Source organism: Gambusia affinis, linkage group LG12, assembly GCF_019740435.1.
Source record: "Gambusia affinis linkage group LG12, SWU_Gaff_1.0, whole genome shotgun sequence".
NCBI lineage: Eukaryota > Metazoa > Chordata > Actinopteri > Cyprinodontiformes > Poeciliidae > Gambusia > Gambusia affinis.
Genome location: NC_057879.1, coordinates 22,154,992 through 22,178,185, shown reverse-complemented (window position 1 = coordinate 22,178,185; position 23,194 = coordinate 22,154,992). Strand labels below are relative to the sequence as shown.

The 23,194-nt window shown below is 38.0% G+C and overlaps 1 protein-coding gene across 2 annotated transcripts in view; it reads left to right on the top strand.

The window, feature by feature from the left end:
* The window catches only part of LOC122840936 (guanine nucleotide-binding protein G(olf) subunit alpha), a 73,389-nt gene that overhangs the window by 35,871 nt on the left and 14,324 nt on the right, over positions 1-23,194 (top strand). For both annotated transcript variants that reach the window (XM_044133737.1, XM_044133738.1), the window contains exon 5: positions 3,699-3,796. In XM_044133737.1, the coding sequence (XP_043989672.1) occupies positions 3,699-3,796 (98 nt within the window). The remainder of the gene's footprint in view (positions 1-3,698; positions 3,797-23,194) is intronic.

Here is a 23,194-nt window from a genome sequence, read left to right as displayed (position 1 = left end):
AAAGTATTTGTGTTCTTACATAACCAAGCGTTTATGATAAGTAGAACCACGTTCATCCAGAAACTCCATCCATCCATCCATTTTCTGAACACCCTTCGTCCCTAATGGGGTCGGGAGGGTTGCTGGTGCCAATCCCCAGCTAACGTTCCGGGCGAGAGGCGGGGTTCACCCTGGACAGGTCGCCAGTCTGTCGCAACATCATCCAGAAACTTTCACTGAATATCTGATTTTGCTGCACCCAAATCAGCTTTCATTTAATTTATTAAACTTTGCTAAATATAGTTTTGAAAGAAAGTGACCCAAATCTTGTTCTTGTAACTGAAAACAAATTTGTTCGATCAAACTCAAAATTATTTGCGAACTAGATGATGCTTGTCTTTGAATATAACAAACATGAAAAATACCTTTTAGGTTTTGGACCTATAATGAATAAGATCCATTTCCTGCAAAAAAATGACTAGTTTATTTGCTTGATTTTAGATTTAGAAATTTTGACTTGACAGTTTTGACTTTGTAACAAAGTTTGGATCCCATTTGTGTAGGAGGGGCACTCTGACATCTTATTACTATAGTTTAACCTTTTGTAATGCTTATTTTTCTGTAGATGTCTTTGGAACAGAAAAACACTCTCCTATTGAACTTTGGAGAAAGGTTGTTGCTCACTGGGTGCAGCTTTTCCTGCTCCATGATCCATGGTTGATTTTTGTTGATGGACTTAAACGAACATACTTAGTTCAGCCTTTATGTTGAAGTCAAACTTTTACATGAAGGGACAAAATCCCCAAATTGAACATATTCAGGGGCCAACATTGTGTTTTTTCCCCCCAATTAAAAACCCCCAAATATTGTAAATTATTTTTGTTTTACCTGCACAATAAGTTGGTCTGATTATTTTCCATTTTAGTTTATTCCCAGTAACAAAAATATTAATTTTCTTCTACAAATTTATCTTTTTGTTTTGTAGCCAAATGGCATGCTTGTCTGTTTTTGAGTAAAAAACCAAAACTCTCTGGATGTTCTTATGAGATAAAAAAGGGTAACTAAATAAAAAAACAACTTTGTGTTGTACTTAATGTTTTCAGTTAAAAAAGATATACATTTACCATTATTAAATGTTTTTTTTACAAAAGATGTTGGAAGGTCACGTTTATCTTGAATTGCAGTCAGGAGCCACTCAGAATTCATGAAAGGGCCACAAATGGCCCCAGGGCCGCACTTTGAACACCCCTGCTCTAGAACATGTGCCATCCTGTGGTATAGATGATGGACGTTGGTCAGAACTGGCAACGCATCCCTGCGATGTTGCCAATAAAGCTGCATATTAGTGCCGCTGCCTGCAGGGACTCCGGATCAATCAGGCCCTTCACCTGTTTGTTCACCACTTTTGTAGCCACTCATTGTCGTTGTCTTCCTTAGCATCTTTCCTTTTCATACCCACAAATAATCTGAAACCATCACACATCCGTTTATCTATGTGAGTTTGGTATTTAAAAAAATATTCAATAGGTAAATATGAATAGAAATGGCCAAATCAGTCATATGATTTGATTTAATTACCATATTTTCCAGACTACAAAAAGCACCATAGTACAAGCCGCACCTACAAATTAAAATAAAAAAACAACTGGAAACGTACATTTATAAGCCGCACCGGGCTATAAACCGCTAGTATCTCCACCGCTCTCGGTTTTCCATAAGGACCCAGCAGAGGGCAGCGTCCTAATAAACCTGCTGGATTTATTCAGGACGCAGCCCTACATCTCCAACGCCGAACCACGGTTTCGTTCACGCCGAGCTGACATGCAGTGGCTCCATTTCCCTCCTGAATTGCCAGATCGATGGCCCTCAACTTAAAAACTGCATCACATAAGTTTGAAAACATTTCTCCGTGGTGCCTGCTGCTAGCATGTGCTAGTTCTAAATGAAAATTAGCACTTTCTTCTTTGATTTCCAATTTTGACTTCCAATGATTGGTTCTGCTAAGGAGCCCCCTGGTGGTTGAAGGAAAATCCACAGAAAAGTCGCACGGGGCTACAAGCCGCATGTTTCAAAGCGTGGGAAAAAAGTAGTGGCTAATAGTCCAAAAAATACGGTAATTTATTTTCTAAAACTTGAACCTTATTCTTGCCATTTGGGCCGGTTGATGATGAAGTATGACAGATAATGACGCGTCAGCGAGACAAAATGACACAGAGAATAAGACTGAATATTATTCATGACAACATGTTTGTATCGTCGGCTTTAAAAGGCTGCAGGGTGCAAAACGTCGGCCGGTGTGTGCAAAGCCTCCCGTGAAAAATGTACCTGGAAAAACTTGAGCGACCGCCATGAACTGACTTAGGAACATTTTGTGCTGTAAGGACCTGCTGTGAGCAACACATGCATGTTTACTGATGTAGCTGCGCTTCTGTTTACATAAATATCAAATTCATTTTGTATTTGCAGTTTTATTGGGGGACAAAAATGAAACTAAATATCCTAATTGTAGTTTTTGACTCACCAAACTGTCTTTATTTTTAGAGCACTTTTCATATTTAACAAGGACGACACTGTACAATAACAAAATAGTGAAATAGACAAGGGGAACATGAAATACAAAAAAATAAATAACTAAAGTTCTGCTGGAAACAATTGTGTTGGTGTCAGAAAAGGTGTAAATGAACTCACAAATACAAGACAATATATGAACAACAGGTAGAAAGTAAATAACAAAACTAAAATCTACATTTAATTTGAAAAACTGGAGTAAAAAGATTTAATTAAAAAATTATAAAAGTACACAAATAAAGGTAAGAAAGAGAAAATGTAAAATGCACGCTTTATTTGAGCAGTTGGTATACAATAAAATGAAAAACAAGCTGAAATCTACATTTAATTCAAACTACTAGTATAAAATAAAATCTTAAAAAATTAAATAACTTGATTAAGAAGTAAAAAAAAAACAACTGAAATCTGCCTCAAGAGTCCAATATAATTAAAAAAGTTAGGTTTAAAAAAAACAATAAATGATTTAACAAACAAATACTAGTAAATTCATACATTTAAATCAAAGGACTGCCATAGAAGTACTAGAAACTAAAATTGACATTTAATTCAGACAACTAGTACAAGTTAAGTTAATTACAAAGTACATAAAAACAAATAAAATAGAAGTAAAACAGAATCTGATATAATTAGATAAATTAGTTTAAAGACAGCAGTATAATAAACTAAAATCTACATTTAATTCAAACAACTAGTATAAAATAATAAATTATATTAAAAAATAAATAACTTAATTAAATAAATAATGTAATTAACTTAAATTAACAGTTATTTTTCATGTGAAAAATTGCTTCGTTTATTTTTTACATAAAAAATGAATAGAACTAAATTATAACTAGATTAGTTTAAAAATAATAAATGATTACATGAAGAAATACAAGTAAAATTAAACATTTAAATCAAATAACTGCTGTAGAAGTAGAAATTATACTGGCAGTAAAACAAGGCATAGTAAATAAATTTTGTTTATATACTTTATTTTGTTTCTAAAAGTCATCTGAAAATATGTGTTATTAGTTTCCTTTGTAACATATTTGGTCCTTTGAGCACTAGCTGACCTAAACAGAGTTGAGGATTTTTAAATGTTGTACAGGCATGATAAACTGGAGTATTTCTCTTAAAATCTTTCCTCTTTCTTTTTCTTTTTTCTGCAGGAGTTCTTCGATCACGCAAAGAAGCTGTGGGACGACGAAGGAGTGAAGGCATGCTTTGAGAGATCCAACGAATACCAGCTCATCGACTGCGCACAATAGTAAGAGTCCAGCAAACGCACCGTCGTTATAAGAGCCAGAAAGCAGGTTCAGTTTCAGCCTGCTGGGTTTGGGCTGTCTGGTTTTGGTTGTGTGTTTTTGGAGCTGGAAGCCACGGCGTTCTGGTGTCGGGTCATAGCGTGAACACGGCTGAGATATGTTTGCTCTGGGTGTGGCAAGCCGAGCCGCGATTGTAGTCAGCCTTTGGAAAATCATACATACAGCGTGTTTGACATGTCTCCATGGCGATATGCAAAGCTGGGTCTGACCTGCGCTGAAATGTGGCCAGTGTTGGACCTCGTTGGAGCCATTGTGTTGACTCAACAGCAGCCTCAGAAGCAATGCGGGTCGGGGTTTCACTTGGAGCAGCGGGCTTTCCTTCACACAGGACGTTTGTGCTTTAGATACTGCTGTTGGGAAATGCTGAGAGCTGCAAGGTGCAGCTACTGGTGAGTCTTTCCATGGTGCCCCGGATTGTTTGGAAGGCTCATCCAGTACCTTGGACACAGCAGAGGGCCTCCTCTGTTGCCTGTAAAAGGAAGTTTGGACATGCAAAGCGACTCGCCGATTACAGTACTCTCCTTCTGCTTCCTCTCTTGGTTCACATGTAAATAACAGTTTTTTTACGGTGGCAACCACATGCAATGACACCCCGGTGGTAAAGATGTGCAAAATGAATTGATCTTTTATTGCAGGGCTTTAATTGCCCTCTGAAACTGGGAGAAAAGTTCAGTCATTTAATCATTGTGGGAAAATCCAATGTTAAGAGTCCTCAGTTGACTCAATCCTTTAAATAAAACTTTCTTTGAACTAAAAATGTAAATATACCATCTAAGTGGACCAACGTTAATAGGAACTAGCCAAATAAATGACATGTCTATGAGCAACAATAGAAGAGATGCAGTTTGATGTTTATAAATTAGAAAACATCTACTACCTAAATCAGGTTGTCAAACTCATTTTCGTTTTGGACCAAATCCAGATCATGAATGCTCTTAAAAGCCCAGATGTGCCAGAATGTATTGATAAAACCAGTTCACAAACTGTTAAAATATCAATCAATTCTTAAAGTTAAGTAATATTATTGAACATATTTTCAGTCTCTCCAAGATTTTGTGTTTGTGGTGCTAATTTGGAAATATTTGCAATATTTGCGCTTATTTATGACGGTAAATGCAATTTCTTATTACTCGCTGTTTAGATCATGGACAGTAATCCGACACCAATTAAGGCTGAGGCAGCTGTTAAGTACAAGTAAGAAAGTTTTTGACAGTTTTTGAGAAAAATCTGCAAAAAAACTCCAAATTATGTATTAGTGCAGAAATTTGTTGATTTTGTGTGAATTTCCATGACAATTCTCAAGAAACTGGAGGGACTGATTGATATAATTTGGCAGTAAACAGATAAAAACTGCATTGATTGATATTTTAGCACACTTGGTGTTTAGTCAAGAATCTAGAGGGCCACATTAAAAGCTACAATGGGCGGGATTTGGCCCCTGGGCCTTGAGTTTAACACGTGATCTAAGTCTTATAGTCTCTCAATAACAGTGAGAGGTAGAAATAAGAAAAAAAACCTTCACTGTTGTCAGGAGATCCGCACGTCTTTAAAAAGTGTTAAATTCATGTATTTAAAATTAAAGCCTTAAGAAAATCTTAAATTCTTTTTTTTTAAGGCAAGCTGGTTTTTAATATGTTATTCCTTGGTCTTTTATTTAGTCTTTACAGGACCATTGAATCTCATATATTTTCTGTTGGGCAAAAGTTTGAATCGCCCTCTGAACTCTTCATTGCATTCCTGTGACTCAAGATAGGTTAGGCTACCGCTAACTAGCTGCTAATTTAACTTTGCTAGCTAGCTTGCTTGTTTTATTGCATTTGTCATGCCAAATTTATTGCCAGTTAGCAGGACAAAGTCTGTACATTTCTATGTAGATATAGGTCTGAAATTGAATTCATTGTGGTCTTAAAAAGTCTTAAATTTGAGTTTGTGAACCCTGGTTGGGTCACACAAAGTCTTCACTGACATTTTTGGTCCCGCTATCAAAAATGTAAACAAGTGGCGTTTTAAAAACTGTGCTGTAGCTAAGATTGAGCTTTTTAGTGATAAATACAACATGTGGGTCCATGAAACAATTGATAGAAATATCCTGATACAACCGCTTTAGTTGCGATACAATGCCAATACTGCATCGGCTGATACCGATATTGACACGATGCGATATAGGCATGAATCATACGTACTTTTATTACTTATTTTTGTGGGAAATGTTAGAGATATTACTTAAACAGAGAACAATAGTCAACAACAAAATGTATGAGAACAACTGACCCATTTGTTATTAACCAGGATTCAAGCGCAGCTGGATAAAAATGCTGGAGGGGACTAAATGCTGGAGCGGAGTGTTTCTAATGGCATGCTAACATTGGAAATGTTAGATGTATGCTAATTTGACTCATTTTTTGGCTGATATCGGACTTATTGCTGACAATATCGGATTGGGACAACCTTAACAATGTCTGTGGAATATAACCTGTATGATGGAGGATTTATGATACTGTGAGCCTGTTTCTGTTTCAGATATACAGATCACAGCTGGCGCGAGTATCTGAATCCCATTAATACTTATGACTCCTTGTAAAAACTTATAACTTCCTAATTTAATTGATATACACCTTAGTATTCATTAATATGTACAGTGTAAACTGTCTTGGCACTACTGCAGAAGCTAATATCTACAGTTTCTCTATCGCTGCTCCTGAGGAGATAAAGATTGCAGCCAATCAGCGGAAACTCCTGGATTTGCTGCTGTGCCGATAGCGTGTCAAGTAGCTTTGCTCTCAGATATTCAAGCTGCATTTTCTTCTGAATATTTAAAAAAAATGAAAAAATCCACAAATAATCTAATGGTATATTCCACAGAAAAATACGCAAATACTACCGAACTGCGAATACCAGCATATTTTTTCCCCCCTCATGCAATAAATGTCTTGAAATAAAAGGTTGGATTTATCTAGAGATAATTCTGCTGCAATAAAAAGATGGATTTATTTTTAGCTGCTTTTCACATCTTTATCAGGTGCCGTCTGAAGGAGCGCTGCCCGTTGGAAGTTGTCCCCTCTTATCTTTAAGGTTGGCTCCTCTCTATCTCCAAGGGTTCGGCCAAAGGCACGTCTGTTAGCCTGTGTTTTAACAATCCTGTTGCATTCATCTCGGTCTTCTCTGACATATTTTTATATTTGTAACTTCACATCGATGCTTTTCCTTGCCGTGGAACAGGAGAGTGGAAGTCAGGTGATGCTTGGAAAGTCACATGAATCTGTAAGGTGGAGCTGAAACAATCCCCAGCCTGTGTTTGTCTTCGCCGCTCCGAGTCAGTGCCGCAACCGGATAAATATAAAACCAACCGAACAAAATGTTTTTTTTTTTAAAAAAGAGCAGGTTCGGCGTATTTAAGTCTGAATGCTGGCATCAAAGTGACATCATGTAAAAATCCTGGCGTTGTAAACATTTCAGGTCTTTTATTACTTCCTTTTTACAGCCCTGTAAACACTGCGCTCTTCTGAGTGTTGAAATCCTGAAGAGTGTGCTGTATTGTAAGTAAAATCAGTATTATCAGTGCAGGCTAAAGCGCTGATAACACAGCTGTCCTGTGACATGAGCAAACATTAACAGAGGGGAATGAAGACAAAAGTGTGGATTATATAAACTGAGCAGCTTGCTGTGTGTTTTTAGTAAGTCCGCCTAAACATAGTCACAGTATTTTTTTCTGTATTTCTGCCACATTTCTATCCATATTTTCTTCTATTGGCAATAGATTTCCACTGGGCATGATCCAGTTATCAGTACCAGACTTTTAAAAACTTCTACCTGTGCAGTTTTCCTGCCCCTCCTGAAGAAAAGTGTTTCAAATCTAAAATTTTAAATCACTTCGCTATGGCTTCAAGTCATTTCAGTGAGATTGGAGAGAAAGTGTTGGAGTGAGCAGAGTTTTCTCCAGGTGTGCGAAGCAAAGATTAACATATTGCTAAGCACTGCTTGTTAACTGGCTTAAAGAGGACTGCAAAAGTTTCAGAGTTTCCCCCAGAAAACATGCTAAGCCCAGTGTTCGGGGCACTAGGGGCGCTAAGGCAGACGGCCGCCATGTTTTTGAGTTAAAAATATTTAAAGTTGACAGGAAATTTTAAAATATCACTTGATAGTTTTGTGTCATTTAAGGACTGGAATGTTAATACCTAAACACCAATTATAAAGTCTTAAAAAGGCAACAACAACAAAAAAAACTAAAATAACTAAACAATGCTAAGCCAGGTGGGGGCACAAGAAAAGCCTGGTGGCCCGCCAGGCTTATGATGCACTGTGAGAAACTCTGAGTTTATTATAGTAGCTGTGAGTTTTTGATTACTTCACACTAGCTTAAATATAGCATATATTTTAATATATGCACTAGATATATATAATATATAATATATAAAATATTATATGTTTTAATATACTTGAATTAAGACAACACTAAGTTTACTTTTCAGCAAGAGATAGAAGCTTTTTTTATGTAAATAATTCCTTACTATTAATGAAAAAATTCCTAATTCTATTGTCAGATTATTTAACTTATAACGAAACAAAAATTCCTCCATGTTATTAGTGAAATAATCTGGCAATGGAACTGGTACTTCTTCATCAATATTAAGGAATTATTTATTTAAACTTCTATATCTGGGTGATTAGTTACTTTTGAGTTAATTGTGTTTTAATTCAACTGTGCTAATAAACTACACAAAAAATACTTGGTAAGGATGTGTGTTTTTGCAGTTTCGTGGAAATTTTGCAAATATTTTTAACTTTAAAAATCCTAATCAGGTGATCGGCCCATGAAAACTTCAGATTATGATCAAAACTGATTAATTAGGTTAAATATAGTAAATAATTACATGTTTTTAATACCTTGTTGCCAAGAAACTTACACAGCTACTATCTAAGTTTTCTATAAAAATAGGTGTAATTTTATGAATATTATTCATTAATAAACTGCAACATGTAAAATAATAAAATAAAATTACAAACATAAAATTGATTAATCGTGATGAATCAATTATTGTCATTTAATCATTAAATGTTGAAAGAACACCACAATCAGAGCAGTAACTTAAGTCAGAACTTTTATAAAAAAAGTATATAAATTTTGTATTTAAGCTTTAAAAAAATACTTTTTTCAGTACTGATAATGAGACGATGATCAGTAAATCATCCTCATAACTTTATCGTTTCTGCTCAGAGATTGTAAAGTGAACCTTTTGTTCATTATCATTTATGGTGTTCTATTGATCCTCTGTGCGTTTTATTGGTAATCACTCTTAATCATGATTAAAAAAACGCCGCACAGACCAAAAACCTGCTGTTGGAAAACGCTGAGACCCGGAGTCTGGAAATTGTCAGAGTAACGAGGCCTCTTGCTTGCTTCCGCTTTCTGGTTTTAACCTGTGAGTCGGCTCTCTCCGCGCAGGGCCCAGACTCTCTGTCCTACCTGGCAGCGGCGCGGCCTGTGTGTGTAAAAGCTTCACACACATGCGCGTTGACACCTGTTGTTGTTAAGTCCACTCGCTGGAAACGCTGGCAGACGGGTTCTGCTGCCAAATGGGTTAAAAGGAAGAGAGCAAAGTTCTGCACGTTCAAGCCTGGTTGCTTTACTTTTTTTTTTTGTGCAGTAGCACTGCTTCTACATACAATCCACAGTTTTACTTTATTGTGCGTTTATGTGTGTTGTTTATGCTGTCTTAGATTATAAACGTGATAAGGCTGCTTTCAGTCGCAGAGTAAATTAAAGAGGAAGTTGGCCCACATGAAGGGTTATGGTGGAGGGACAGATTGCTTTGCATACCAACAGTCAAATACGTTTCATCGTGAGACCGCAAAAAGCAATCGAGCTTAGCTGGATGCCCGTCCTGTTTTAGATTTTATATAAAAGCAGACGTTCCACCTCTGCCGTTGTCCTTCACAGACCTTGCTCCACTCACTGCAGATATTTTTTCCAGCAGGCCTAATGCTGGCCTGCCCATCGGACACAGGCACAGGAAATAAAGTACAGGCCGATGGCGAGAGCTTGTTATGCCAAAGAGCATGTCCGTATCGACGCTTTCGGAATCCTGTCACCCATCGATCCGCTCCTCTGCATTGCACATTTATACGTTTTAAGAGCACAGATATGTGTCTGCCAGCTGATTGATTACGAGCTATTTTCAGCTGCGGCGGGCCAGTTCCATTGCAGTGCCTTGGATGTGTCAACGGCAAAATCAAACACGCGAATCTGACCTCCCCTGAGCCTGGTCCCGGGAAGCTCCTGCATGTACATGTGTCTGTGAAACAGGTGCCGTGTTTGTGCCGTGTTGGTGCGGCGAGGACAGAAAGAGGGCCGCTCTGGGTGCCACCGCCCGGCGGCTTTACTACTCAAACCTTAGGAACACTAGCTGGCACAAGTTGTGTAAACTGCTTAACCTGAGAAAAAACTACAAATAATCAAACTGCTGTTAAAAATTTATAATATTATAGTTAAAGTAATGGCTAACGTTTTTTATTTTTGCAAAAACATTTCCTTATCCAGAAGGGAAATTAAATGTTGTCACATCAGCAACGTATTTTCAGAGTCATCTTAGACTCTGAAGGATTTCCAGTAGCAGTCAGTCTTACAACGAGGCCTCTGACTGAAGACTATAGCTGGATGGCGGTCTCATGACAGTTATGTCATGCTAACCACATAGAGATGATATTCCACAGTAACATGTCTTGGCTGACTCTCTGTTGTTGGCAAGCGCTGCTATTCCACTTCATTTGCTTTTGCTGCTCCTCTTTAAATCTGTCTGGCCGTATGGTCAGAAAGCCAGATAGAGAGACGTTGGAGTAGGGGACTTAATCCTCGCCCATTATGATCGATGGAAGGGATGGTTTGAACTTCCTCCTTCTGTCTCTGCTCTGCATCCATAAAATTTTATTTTCAACTCTTCTGGGATTTAAGGTTTTAGTTCAGGTATTTTAACTTTTGAAATAATAAAAAAACAAACAAACTTATTTATAAAATATATTTTGCATCCGTCATGTGACTTCATTTTGACCGTTTCTCTTTCCTGGTTTGGGATTTTTCCACCATCTTTATTTCTGTGTCAACTGGCTTCACTTATGGATGACCAGCGTCGCCCTCTTCTGGATGGTGGCTAAACTACAACACCAGCAGAAGGATTAGCTGGTTTGATTAATCATTTGGAACTCATTTTAATCTAATAAACCATTAGTCAACACTTGGTAGTAAGTGGATAAATTGTTAATTATGTGCAGAAGTGGGCTGGGTACCCAAACGTTGTACTCAAGAAAAAGTACTTCGACATATTTTTTACTGAAGTAAAAGTAAAACGTAGCCGTCCAAGAAATCACTAAGAGTAAAAAAGTAATTCGTAAAAAGTACTGAGAAACTGATGAAATTATCAATCATCTAATATTTAAAAATTTCACACACAGACGAACTGAAATATAAAGTAAAGTGGAAATGTTGGTATTTTAAGGATGTAAATAACAAGTAACAAAAAATAACAAAATCAGGCAAAATAAAATTTTTCCAAATCAGTTTCTTTCAATAAAAAAAACTTATGAAACTTTAACAAAAACTTCAGGTGTGAGTCTGGTGAACTTTTGGTTAAAACATGTTTGTCTTTCATTCAGTGGATAGAAAATCCAGAAATTTTACTCAGGTAAGAGCAGAAATACTTCAGAATGAAATTACTCAAGTCAAAGTAAAAGGAACAGCATAGTAAAAATAAACATACCTTTAATACAATTTTTTACAGAAAAGTAACAGAGTAAATGTAACTAATTACTACCCAAATCTGACTGTGTGTCAGTTCTGGTCTATGGACGATTTCTCTTTGTCATTATGACCAAATTTGCGATTAGGCCTCAAAGGTCGATCGGTTATTTCACAAATCTGTAAGCCAATAATCAGGATCTTCCACTGTAACCTCCACATTAGAGCTGCGTAAAAGTATTTTTCATCCTGTCTTGTAGCAATGTTGCCAGTTCAAAGGACACATCTGGTGTGAGTTTATAATGACCCATCGGCCGGCGTGTCGCCTCCGGTCCTCTGACTCCAGGCCCGGTGGTTTAGTGCGTTTCTGTGAGCTTGGCCCAGGTTTGAGACGGACCGCCGACAGACGCACAAACGAACCTGGAGCTGGCTGTAGCTCTCGGCCTCAGCCGGGGTTTTGTGCTGGTCACGGGACCCCGTCACCAGCCTCGGGGCCGCTGACACAGTCGTCTTGAACAGTAAAGCGCTAAGAATGGCGGCCATTGTCGGCCGTTCCCGGCCCTCGGAGCGCTCGGCAGAAACAGAGAGGCTACGCTTCACAAACTGCTGCTACTGTTCATGGAGGAGAACATCCATCCATCCATTTTCTTACAGCTTTGTCCTTAGTGGGGTCGGGTGCTGGGGCCCATCTCCAGCTGACGTTCCAGCGAGAGGCCGGGTCACCCTGGACAGGTCACCAGTCTGCCGCAGGGCGGGGGAGAACAAGAGAGACATATTTACACACCCACTGGATGTCACCGCCGTGGGTTTGTCACCAACAAAAAAACATTTTTCAAGTGGTCTTGATGGCTTCACTTGTATTTGAATTGATTTGTTTAATTTGATTTATTTTAAAATTTTTTACTTAGAAGGCAAAAATATTTCCGGGTTAATTCAGGTCATAAGGTAGCAAAAATCCACAATTTTGTTTAAGATTTGGGAAAAGAAGAAGATTCAGTTTTTTATATGTATGTAAAACAAAATGCAACAAGCAAGTAGTTGAATATGAAAGAACTATGAGAATCAAGATGATTTTAAAACAAACCTTTAAAGAAAGAGTTGAACATTTTTGTCCTTAAAAGGATTGCTTAGCAAAGATTCATTATTTTAGTTTCAGATCTCACAAATAGAAAATACATTAATAATAATAATAATTGAATTAAATGTGTAAATTGCTACTACAAATAATAATAGTGATTATAATAATAAAAATAGGAATAAATATCTATATTAATAATAATGAAACTAAATGTTTAAATTGCTATTAGAAATAATAGCAATATTAATATTATTCTTAAATTTGTTATGTTTAGTAATATAAGTAAATATGTAAATTGCTGCTACTAATAATAGTAGAATTAAATATGTAAATTACTTCTGCAAATTATAATATTGTAATAACTGTAATACTAATGCTAAAAATGAATAAGAATAATTATTAGTAATAGTAGCAACAGTAGTGTTATGGCTAATTGAACAAAAAAAAAATTAAAATAATGAAACTTTTATCTGTTTAGCCTTTTACAGAAACAACTAGTTCGACCATGATTCTTTATAACAGGTAAAACAAAACAAAAAAACATTTAAAACACAATGTAATAAAAATATTTATTTTATCTAATGGGATAATAAACTCTGTTGACACATTCACAACTTAATTGTAGCCAATAACGAAAACCCGATCCTTTCCTCCTAAAAGGATTCATAAAAGGCCTTAATCCAGATTAACAGAAACATTGGTGTCACTTGTTTTAATCAGATGACCCACCTGTCAGCTGACTGCAGAATAATCAAAGACAGCTCTGTGTGCGCGTGTGTGTGTGTGTGTGTGTGTGTGTGTGCGTGCGTGCGTGTGCGTGTGTGTGCGTGCGTGTGTGTTTTGTTACATGATTTCTGAGTAAAGCAGAGGGGTTTTTGATGTGAGCAGTGGAAGCTCAGTGGGACTCGCTGCTGCTGCTGCTGCTGCTGCTGCTCCCTCTGCTGCTGCCTCTGCTGCTGCTGCTGCTGCTGTCCTGGACGTTGTTGTTTCCCCCCGTGGGACTCTGGTTTCACCGGCCCTCTTGGTGTCTCTGGTCGTTTCTCTCTGGAGGCCAGAAAGCGATAGAGAAGATGTTACAGAGCACATGTCATGTCTTCTCCAAGCAGACAAATGTGTGTGTTTGTGTTTAACTCTTTGCAACCTGACCATCTCTCGGCATCGGCTTTATTCCCGACGCGAGGCGTTCCTCCACCTGCGAGGCGTTCCTCCACCTGCGAACCATTCCTAAGTGCATTAGGTGGAGATCTGAAGCCTGTCGTAGATATCGCACATGAAAATCTCTCCGCCTGCTCAGGAGAGCGGCTATAAGAGCCTAAAGCTGCCCCGCATTGCATGCTACATGTCACAAGATTCGTTGTGCTACCAGTGTGTTTTTATTTTGTTTCTAAAGACCAGAGGCTCAGACAGCCTCTGCATACTTTTAATAGCCATGTTTCCTTGTCATTGTCAAGCTTAACAGAAAAGTCCACAAAGAAGCAGCTGTTTTGAGGTCACTATAAAGCTTAGCGCTCATGAGTTTCTCAAAAATCTTTAAAATTACGTGAAAATTAAACTTCATCTAATAAAAGTAGAGGCTCAAATAGTTGTCTTATACTGACTTTCTGCTCTCTTTGTAGTTTAGCATCTTTTTATGTCACCTGATGCTGAACAGTTTGAGTTTAGCGTCTCCAATTTAGTCATTTTGCAGGATTTGCCGAGACAATCGGCCTGGAAAAGACTGATCGTTGCATCTTTAGTGAAAACGTTTCAACGAGCAGAAAATGGTTTTATTCTTCTTTCTTCTGCAGCCTCAACATGATAAAGCTGAAGCAACTCATGAAGAAATATTAGTAATTGTTTACTGGAAAGTCTTTTGACAAACATGGTGTCTGTGCGTCCTTAAAAAGTCTTACATGTTTAATGTATCTAAAATTAAGACCTTAAAATGTTGTGAATTTTTTGGGAAAAACAAGTTTGCCATAAATACTTTAATAAAAGGACTTAGGTTTTGTTTTGGCTGGATTATTTAATCTCATATATTTTAGGTAGTTTTCTTTTATTCTTGCAGACTTTACTGTCACATGCAGACACTCTCACTGCGTTCTGTAAATGCTACTGCTAATATACCCTAGCAAGCTAGCTTTTTTACGTCCTCTATTATTTAGTGTAAATTTATCACCAGTTGGCTGGACGATCTTTGTCTTAGCCATTTCTTCTGCCAACCCATACAGTTTATTTATTTGTGGTTTATTCTCTTATGTACATTTTAGTCATGATTAAGGTCTTGTATCCCATTTCCAAAGGTCTTAAAAAGTCTTGATTTGGTGAAACCTGCAGAAACGCTGATTTATAAAACATTATTTTTCTCGTAAAATTAAAAATGTAAAACCTCTGCTTGGATATTCAGATGCAGAAACGTTTATAGTAGCCATGTTTGGTCTCTTGCAGAATTTGAATGTTTATTGTATAAATCTTATATTTTATAACTTAATCAGTTAATCAATTAAGCAGGCTCCTGTTCAACTTGCAGCTTGTATTTGTTTATTTCCTTTCGTAGTACAATTTCTTTCAATGAAAATGGAGACAAATATTGAGAAAAATGTTCCAATTTAACACCTGATCTAAGTTAATTGTATATTATTGTCTGAAAGCGTTATATGAAACCGTTTTTCCAATCTGATCCCTGCTTGGACCAGACAACTCTTTTGAAATATGACAGATTATGATCCATGACCAAACCAAAATAACGCTAAGCCACTTTGTGCTGGTAGGTAATATTTACTGTATTCACGAAGCCATGTGTCCATACAGTACAACTGCTTTAAATCATCAGGTATTAATGCAGGCATGAAACATCCACACATGGAGTTAGCATGGAGTTAACATGGAATTAGCATGGAATTAGCTTGAAGTTAGCTTGTTGTTAGCATGTTCACCCAAAATTGTGACTACTAAAACGCGTGTGCGTTAAGTGGTGTTTCTAAACTGGTCCTAGATGTGTGTGTGCGTGTGTGTGTGTGTGTGCGTGTGTGTATGTGACCTCTACTCGTCTCTCACCCAATAAAAAATGAAAAGTTCAGGATTCACTGAACATTATTTTCCTGTTATGAAAACATGCGGTTGTGATATAATTGTTGAAGACTGAGTGATTTGTTTTCTCTAAAAAACTGAATTTGTAAGTTCAAATTAGCCCACTGAATATCTCATGGCATTTATTGTATTGTTTATCATTTATTGTGATAAATTTCTTACCATAATAAGAATTTTGATTTCTCGTTTCCACAGTAAATTTCAATTAATGATATTTAAAAACATCGAACACTGCCTGTATTGCCTGAATTACTTTTTAGTATCTGCGGCATGCACTGCTGGCCCTCCCCCACCTGTTGCTGTACACTGCTTGTCCGCTCACTAATAGAATTTAATCCCACTTTTTCCTCACTTTTAAAGGCAAATTTCCATTTTCGAAATATATTTGAAAGATGAGGTGTTGCTGTTTTAGTTTTTTGTTTGTTTTGGGGGGTTTTTCACGTGTTTTTTGTTTTCTGGTAAATCTGTCTATGTCGCCTCATCAATGTAATGTACCAGGACATTAATTTGTACCAGTTACAAGTAAGTATTAAACGTTACTAGAGCTGAAGAGATTAATTGTGATGAATTGAAATGCTACGCTATTGCCATTTTAGATAATAAAATGTATATTTTCTTAATTAAAAAAGGAATTTAATTGTTTATTTGCATCTTTTAATGCATTTCAAATATTGTATAAAAGAGGCTTAAGTGGTTAAAAGAGAAATCTGCAGAACGTGTTATTATTTTACCTGATTAATCGCTACAAAATAATCGTTAGCTGCAGCCCTAAATGTTACTTGAGCAGCAGGAGGAATAATTTTCTTGAAAATGAGAATTTCTTACTGACTACAAATATATGTAAATTTACAATTTCACTAAATGTAGTTTATATTCTCGTAACTTGCACCATTTTCTGTCCTAAAAAGACAAAAGTATCAGCACTTGTCTGTCTTAAAGCGATCTCAATCAACCTTTTTTTCTGTCATCTTCTCTAAGAGAGCCCTTTTGGTGAACGTGTGCAAATGGCATGAATTTGCCTGCTTTTGTTTGCAACGAGTCGGGTTGGTTGGAGGTATAAAAAAAAGAGAGAGAGAAAGAGAGAGAGAGAGTTTCTGTTCCACTTAAAGGAGCGGAGCTATAAATACACGTCTTTATTTTTGGGTTAAAATGTGCGTCCATTTTAAGGGCCAGACAAAGAGCAGGGCTGGTGAATGGTGGATATCTTTGAGTGTTTTACTGTGTGCTAACAACACGCGCACACACACACAGACACACGCACACACATGCATCAGACATGTATATATACCTCAGCCTCCTGTTGTCCTGGAGTGTACAGGCAGTCTGCGGAGAACAGCGGTGACGCTGCAGCTCCCCTGCTCAGAGACTGTGGAATGGTCGACCATGCACCCCTCTTCATGTCTCCTCCCCTCCTTCCTCTACTGCTCTCTCTCTTCACCGAGACTCCCCTCCTCCTCCTCCTTCTCCTCCTCGCTAACCCCCCTCTCTGTCGCTCTCTTCTCTCCCCCCCTTAGAGCTTATGTAAACTAGCTGTGGAGCCAGGGCAAGCTGAGGCTATTTTTAGCAGCAGCACTGCAGAGCAGAAACTGGCTGAGGTCACGTGTGCGCAGCCGAATCAAAGGGAGTATCCCGGCAATGCGCTGTAAACAAAAGGGAAGGTCAGCAGCAGAAGGTGAGACACAGAGCACCTCTGTGCGCTGGTTTCGTCGTCCCGCCACCGCCGCTGCTCTCTTTCTCACGTTTTGGCGCCCGGACGTGAAAGCAGTCACTCTGCGAAAGGCGCTCTGTCTCCCCCTACCCTGCACACACGCAAGCTCCACCAAAGGCAGCGTTTGGACGTGCAAGCAGAGGTTTTGCTGTCTAATCATGACATTGGCTCCTTGTTGCATCTGACCCCTCTGGGCATGCTCAGTGGGATCCTGAAAGCCTCCCAGCGTTGCAGTGAGGGCCCAGGGTGGCGTTATCCAGCCACACCCAGGCAGAAACGTCTGCCCCCGTCTCGGCTGCTAGTCAAACAAGCTTCAACTTTCACCTCCTGAGGAATGTGGTCAGAGGGGCTATTTTTAGAAACCTTATATTCTTGTCAGTGGGGTTTGTTGACAGTTTGTGCTGCAGGATTGTTTCTTCTGGCTGGGCCGGCCGAGTTAGCTTCGAGGATAAGTTGAGTAAACATTGGGCGGCTAGCTCCAGTTTAGCTATTACTAATCTTAACTAGAACTGATTTGCTGAAAGCTGCAACAGGTTAAATGAAGGCTGGATGTTTTATAAAGCAGCGCTGTGGACTCGATTTTCAAAAAAGACGAATTTGTGCATTCTGTCTTGCATTTTATTGTTTATCATGATAAACTTCTTATTTTTTTAAAATACATTCCAATTAATAATATTTAAAGCCTTTCAAAACTAAACAAATTTAAATTTTTTCCATCTTTTTTCAATTAAAGTATCAATAAATTTGAAAATATGTGTGCAGTTTACACACTTCCTCATTTGAGTTTTGCAGATAGGAAGGTTTTTTATTTTAAACTACTGGTGTTTGTGGAGTATTAATGTTATGTTGTACAGTCACAGTTGCCTAACATAATAAATAGTTCTTATTGTCACCTTTATTGTTATCACAATAGCACCGCAAAATATCATGATAAAATTTCATCTCCAGACACGGCTTTGTAAGGTGGAAGGAAAATTTAATTTTGCTTTCAGTTTCTTTTTTTGTTAAAAATGAAACATATGAACCATGTGGCGTCCTACCAGCTTTGAAGGTTCCCATTGTTCTTTGTAAAAATATTTCAAACTATTTTTGACATAAAGGGGGGCCTCTAAACATACTTTTTTTTTTTTTTTTTTTTTTTTCACTATGTATCATTTATTTGCGCATCAGGAGATCATACATATATTGATGTTACATACATTGTACAAAGCTTACATGACTTCTCCTATTTTTTGTTTTCTTTTTTACACAGTTTTTTTTCCCCTTCCCTCTTTCTTCTCCCCTTTCCCCCTTCTTTCCCTCTTCCCTTCCCTTTCCCCGTAGCGAACATAAATCCCTGTATTAACATAACAAAAACAGGACCAAATAAGTATAATTACATAAAATAAAATAAAAATACATTAACAACCAAAAAATAAATTAATTAATTAAAAATAAATAAAGCAAATAAGAAATAGGGGTGGGTTGGAGGGGGGGTTGGACGGCATTGAGAAGCTAAAAGGCAACAACTCTTCACTCAATTATTCTGTAAATTTAAGTCACATGACATGAAGGGTCAATCACATCTATCTATACATTATAAAGGCAGAGCCTTTATGTATGTCATAAGAGGTGCCCACTTGTGAGTAAATTTAGCTGAATTACCTCTTACTGTCAATAGAATCTTCTCCATCTTTAAGCATGATCTAACAGTATTAAGCCACTGAGAAGTAGATGGAGGTATAGGAGATTTCCAGCAGAGTAAAATACATCGCCTGGCAAGGAGAGAACAGAAAGCCAAGACCTCCCCCTGCTGGGGCGACAGATTTAAACATACATTTTAACCTTTTTTAGGATTTTACTTTGACTGGACCACTCTAATACATGAATACACTTTGATATAAACCAGTGGTGTCCAAACGTTTTCAGTAATGACCAAAATCTGTTGTTTTTCTCTCCTCAATAAAATTCTAAACAGACAATATTTTAATAAAGCAAAGTTGAAAATGAAACTGTAAATTATTGTAATGATTAAAATTGACAGGTAAATATTTTTCAAAACATTTTTGGAGCTTATAATTCTAGATTTTATGCTATTAGATCTGCTTTCTTCTTGTGTTTTAGGCAACAATAACAAGATGTGCTGCGGTAGTTTTGAATCCACACTGGGACTGTATTGATAACAAATTCTGCTGGAACATTAAATTCTAACAAACATTTAACACTGAAACTGGAAGATATTTTAAATATCCAAAATAAATAAACCAAACAACAGAAACAATAAATAAACTCAATATTGATGTCTCTGTAAACAAAATTATCTTTTAGAAAAAGGTTTAGTTTAGACCAAAATAACAGTTTGAAGACTTTTATCATCCGGTTTTTGATAAACCAGGCAAATGGAAATTATTGAGCTTGTTTTAATTGATCTTTAATTTGTTGCTTATTTCCTAATGCAGACTTTCAGAAAGTCAGAGTTTTTATAGTCAGAGTAAGCAGGTAGCCTTACTTCAGCTACCTGCTCTGTGACTTTCAGCATCTTTTTGTTCATTCATCCAAAGAGACAGCGGCCTGCCACCCAGGTCGGGGGGAGTTGTATTCAGAAACTTTTTTTGACCCCCGCCGTAATCATCTCGTCTGCCACTGGCCGCACTGAAACGCGCAGTGGGGGGGGAAAGAGAGCCGCCTTGGTGCTGATGTATGGGAGAGTCTGGGAATGGAGGGATACGGCCGGGCCCAGGGAGAGACGGAGCGGAGGCGGCGGGGGGAGGTTGTGGACCGACAGCGGTTCCCATGGGAACCAAGCTGCTGAAACCAGGTAGGGTCAGCGTAGAGGAAAGGAGTGCAGGGATGCCCCCGACAGGCCGAGCGGGGCGCTGCATAAACAGGCCTGTTCCCTCTGGTGTGAATACTTATTCATCCCGTTGAACATCAGTCATCAGTCGTTATTGATTTTTGATTGGAGGAGGAGAGGACAACCCCGTTTTCGATGGGTCACCAGTTTGCTTCAAAATGCGACGACTAATTTGACAACGTCCAGGGCCGGCCCAAACCCTTCTGGGGCCCTAAGCAGATTTTAATTTGGGGCCCCCCACTTACCAACATGCCAACTCCAGGTGCTGCATCATTCCTGGGCTGAAAGATGTGGGCAGCATACCAGAGCCTGTTACAATGACGATAAATTATCATAGACGTTATTGCGATAAACGATAATATTGTTTTCAGATCATTTTCAAGTAATGTAATGGTAATAATGGCATAATAATGCAAGAACACATTTTCACAGCTCAATAAACTTTTTAGCCATATTCTATTGAATATTAACACTTTTACTGGAAGACATTTGAAATATTCAAAATAAAACAACAGAAACAACAAATAAAATGAGTTATGTGGTCTCTGTAAATAAAATTGTCCTTAAAAAATGTCCTGTTGAGACCAAAGTTTCAAACTGAAAACTTTTATCATCCAGTTTTTGGTAGAAAGATAGAAAAGAGTGAAAAACGCTAAATTATGCAAGTGGAAATTACTGGACTCATTTGATTTATTATGCAATTTATTGATTTATTGCTTATTGCCTAAACATACCTACTGTCATTACTGTCATTTTCAGAGACGCACCGATCCAATATGATATCTGAGGACTGCTATCAGTAATTTTGAAAATATTATTAAAGGCCTTTACTATGTGTAGTTTAGTGACATAAATTCAGAAGAATGTTTTTAAGAACAATATTTATGTTTGTGATAAATTCTAAAATATCAGTAATAAGTAATTTTTCTTACAATCTTTGTTATCGCAATAGTACTCATCATCTTCTTACATAAGAATAAACTGTTGTGATAAAACATTAAATTGTGGTGGGGGTCAGATTAATGCGCTCAGGCCTTGAGGCGGCTGTTATTTCTCATGAGAAGGACTAAGATCTATTTTTACTCCGTTTTCTATTTTTGGTATCATTCACGTATCGACGTTTGCTCTTCTGTATTAATTAGAGAAAGCCGTCTGTCAATTTCACAGAGAGAAAGAACCGCATGTGGACTGGCGAGCGATTCCGTTTCCAACACGCGCGGCGTAACGGCGCACGTAGACATTTAGCAGACGCGAGAGGACATTACTGTGTATTTTACATTTTTATATACAACACCCTTCAGGCCCGTGATTTGATGGGGTCCTGGAAGGCCAATCGACCGCCGCTGAGATAAAGCAGGCGCTTCTGTTTACACAAGATTCGGTTTAACTTTCAGGAGCATCTCCGTCCCCCGCTCCTATATTTAGGAAGTACCCACTGAGACCCGCTTGATGGATCCGCCTGGTTCCAGATCCATCTCCCAATCTGCGGAGCGTTTCTTGTTTGGATGGATGAGCTGAACCCCGAGGCGTAAGTCTTTCCACCAGGTGACCAGGATGCTTCACCATGTCGCTCTGGGTTATACAATGAGTAGATCAGTGCTTCTGCTGGGTCCCGGATTCTTTCTGCTTAGTGAAGACGGACATTTTGGATTACATTTGTGGATACGATATATACTACTTTCAAAGTCCCTTTGCAGCCTGGAAAAATATGAGAGTAATTTCTAGGTGTGGTGAAAAAATAAAGAGGATCTATTATGCAAAATTCATATTTTGCCTGTTTTTTTTCCCTCCATTTGGGTCTCAACTGTTTCTAAAAACACCCAAAGCACTTGGAAAAAAACGTTCAGACAATAAGTCACCTAGCAACTCGAGCCCAGCCCATCACCTAGCAACCCGAGCCCAGCCCATCACCTAGCAACCCGAGCCCAGCCCATCACCTAGCAACTCGAGCCCAGCCCATCACCTAGCAACCCGAGCCCAGCCCATCACCTAGCAACCTGAGTGGAACTCCAGCACATTTAGTCAGCTGGTTTTATCCCTGTATAATGGCTGCTGGAAAAGACAAATGGGTTGTTGTTGACTTAATATTCAGAAACTACTTTATCCATCCATCCAACCATCCATCCATCCAACCATCCATTCTCAACTTCATAATTTGTTCTTTAAATGTTGACTGGTATCTCATGTTGAGATTTTGTATCAGACAAAAAGTGAAATTTTGATTTGAAAGCTGTTTGAACACTGAATTTTATAGAACGCACTTTAATGATTATTAAAGTACAGTTGAGTAATGACTCAGCTCATTTGGAGTTAACATTAACAATAATCTTCTTAAATATTTACCTTACTTTCTACGCATCTATTGCCAGGATTTAGAGTTCAAATAATATCTGTGAATCCCTAAACAACATCTAAATGTTAGGGTTTAGACTTTTTATTTTGAAAGCGGCTATGCCAGCTGAAATACATGGTAAAACGTGTGAGCTGAAAACATTTTAATCAAACGTTCCGGCTGTGAAACTCGGTGCCGAGTCGCAGCTGAGTTCTACAGCGCTGTCACTAGTCAGTCGGACCCTAAAGTGAAAATCCATTATGCTGACCTAAGCGGCTCAAAATATGGAAACTATTGATCCGATCCTCTGCACTTCTAATTAAAGAATGTCTGCTATTTGTAAAAAGTCAACCCAATTATCAGATGAGCACATGAGGCCGGGTGCTGTTTGTTGGTGCGAATGTTTTAGTGCTTTAACACAGCCTGCAGTTCAGAGGTTTTTTTTTTTTTTACCACAAATTTAAAACAAATTCTTGCAGTTTGGTTTAATCTTCTTGCAGAGATCCACTCTGCCTGTTCAATGGCCTGAAAACGCCTCGCAGGTTTCCTCTGTTCTGTGTTTTAGATCAAATAGAGCCGAGTATCAGAAAG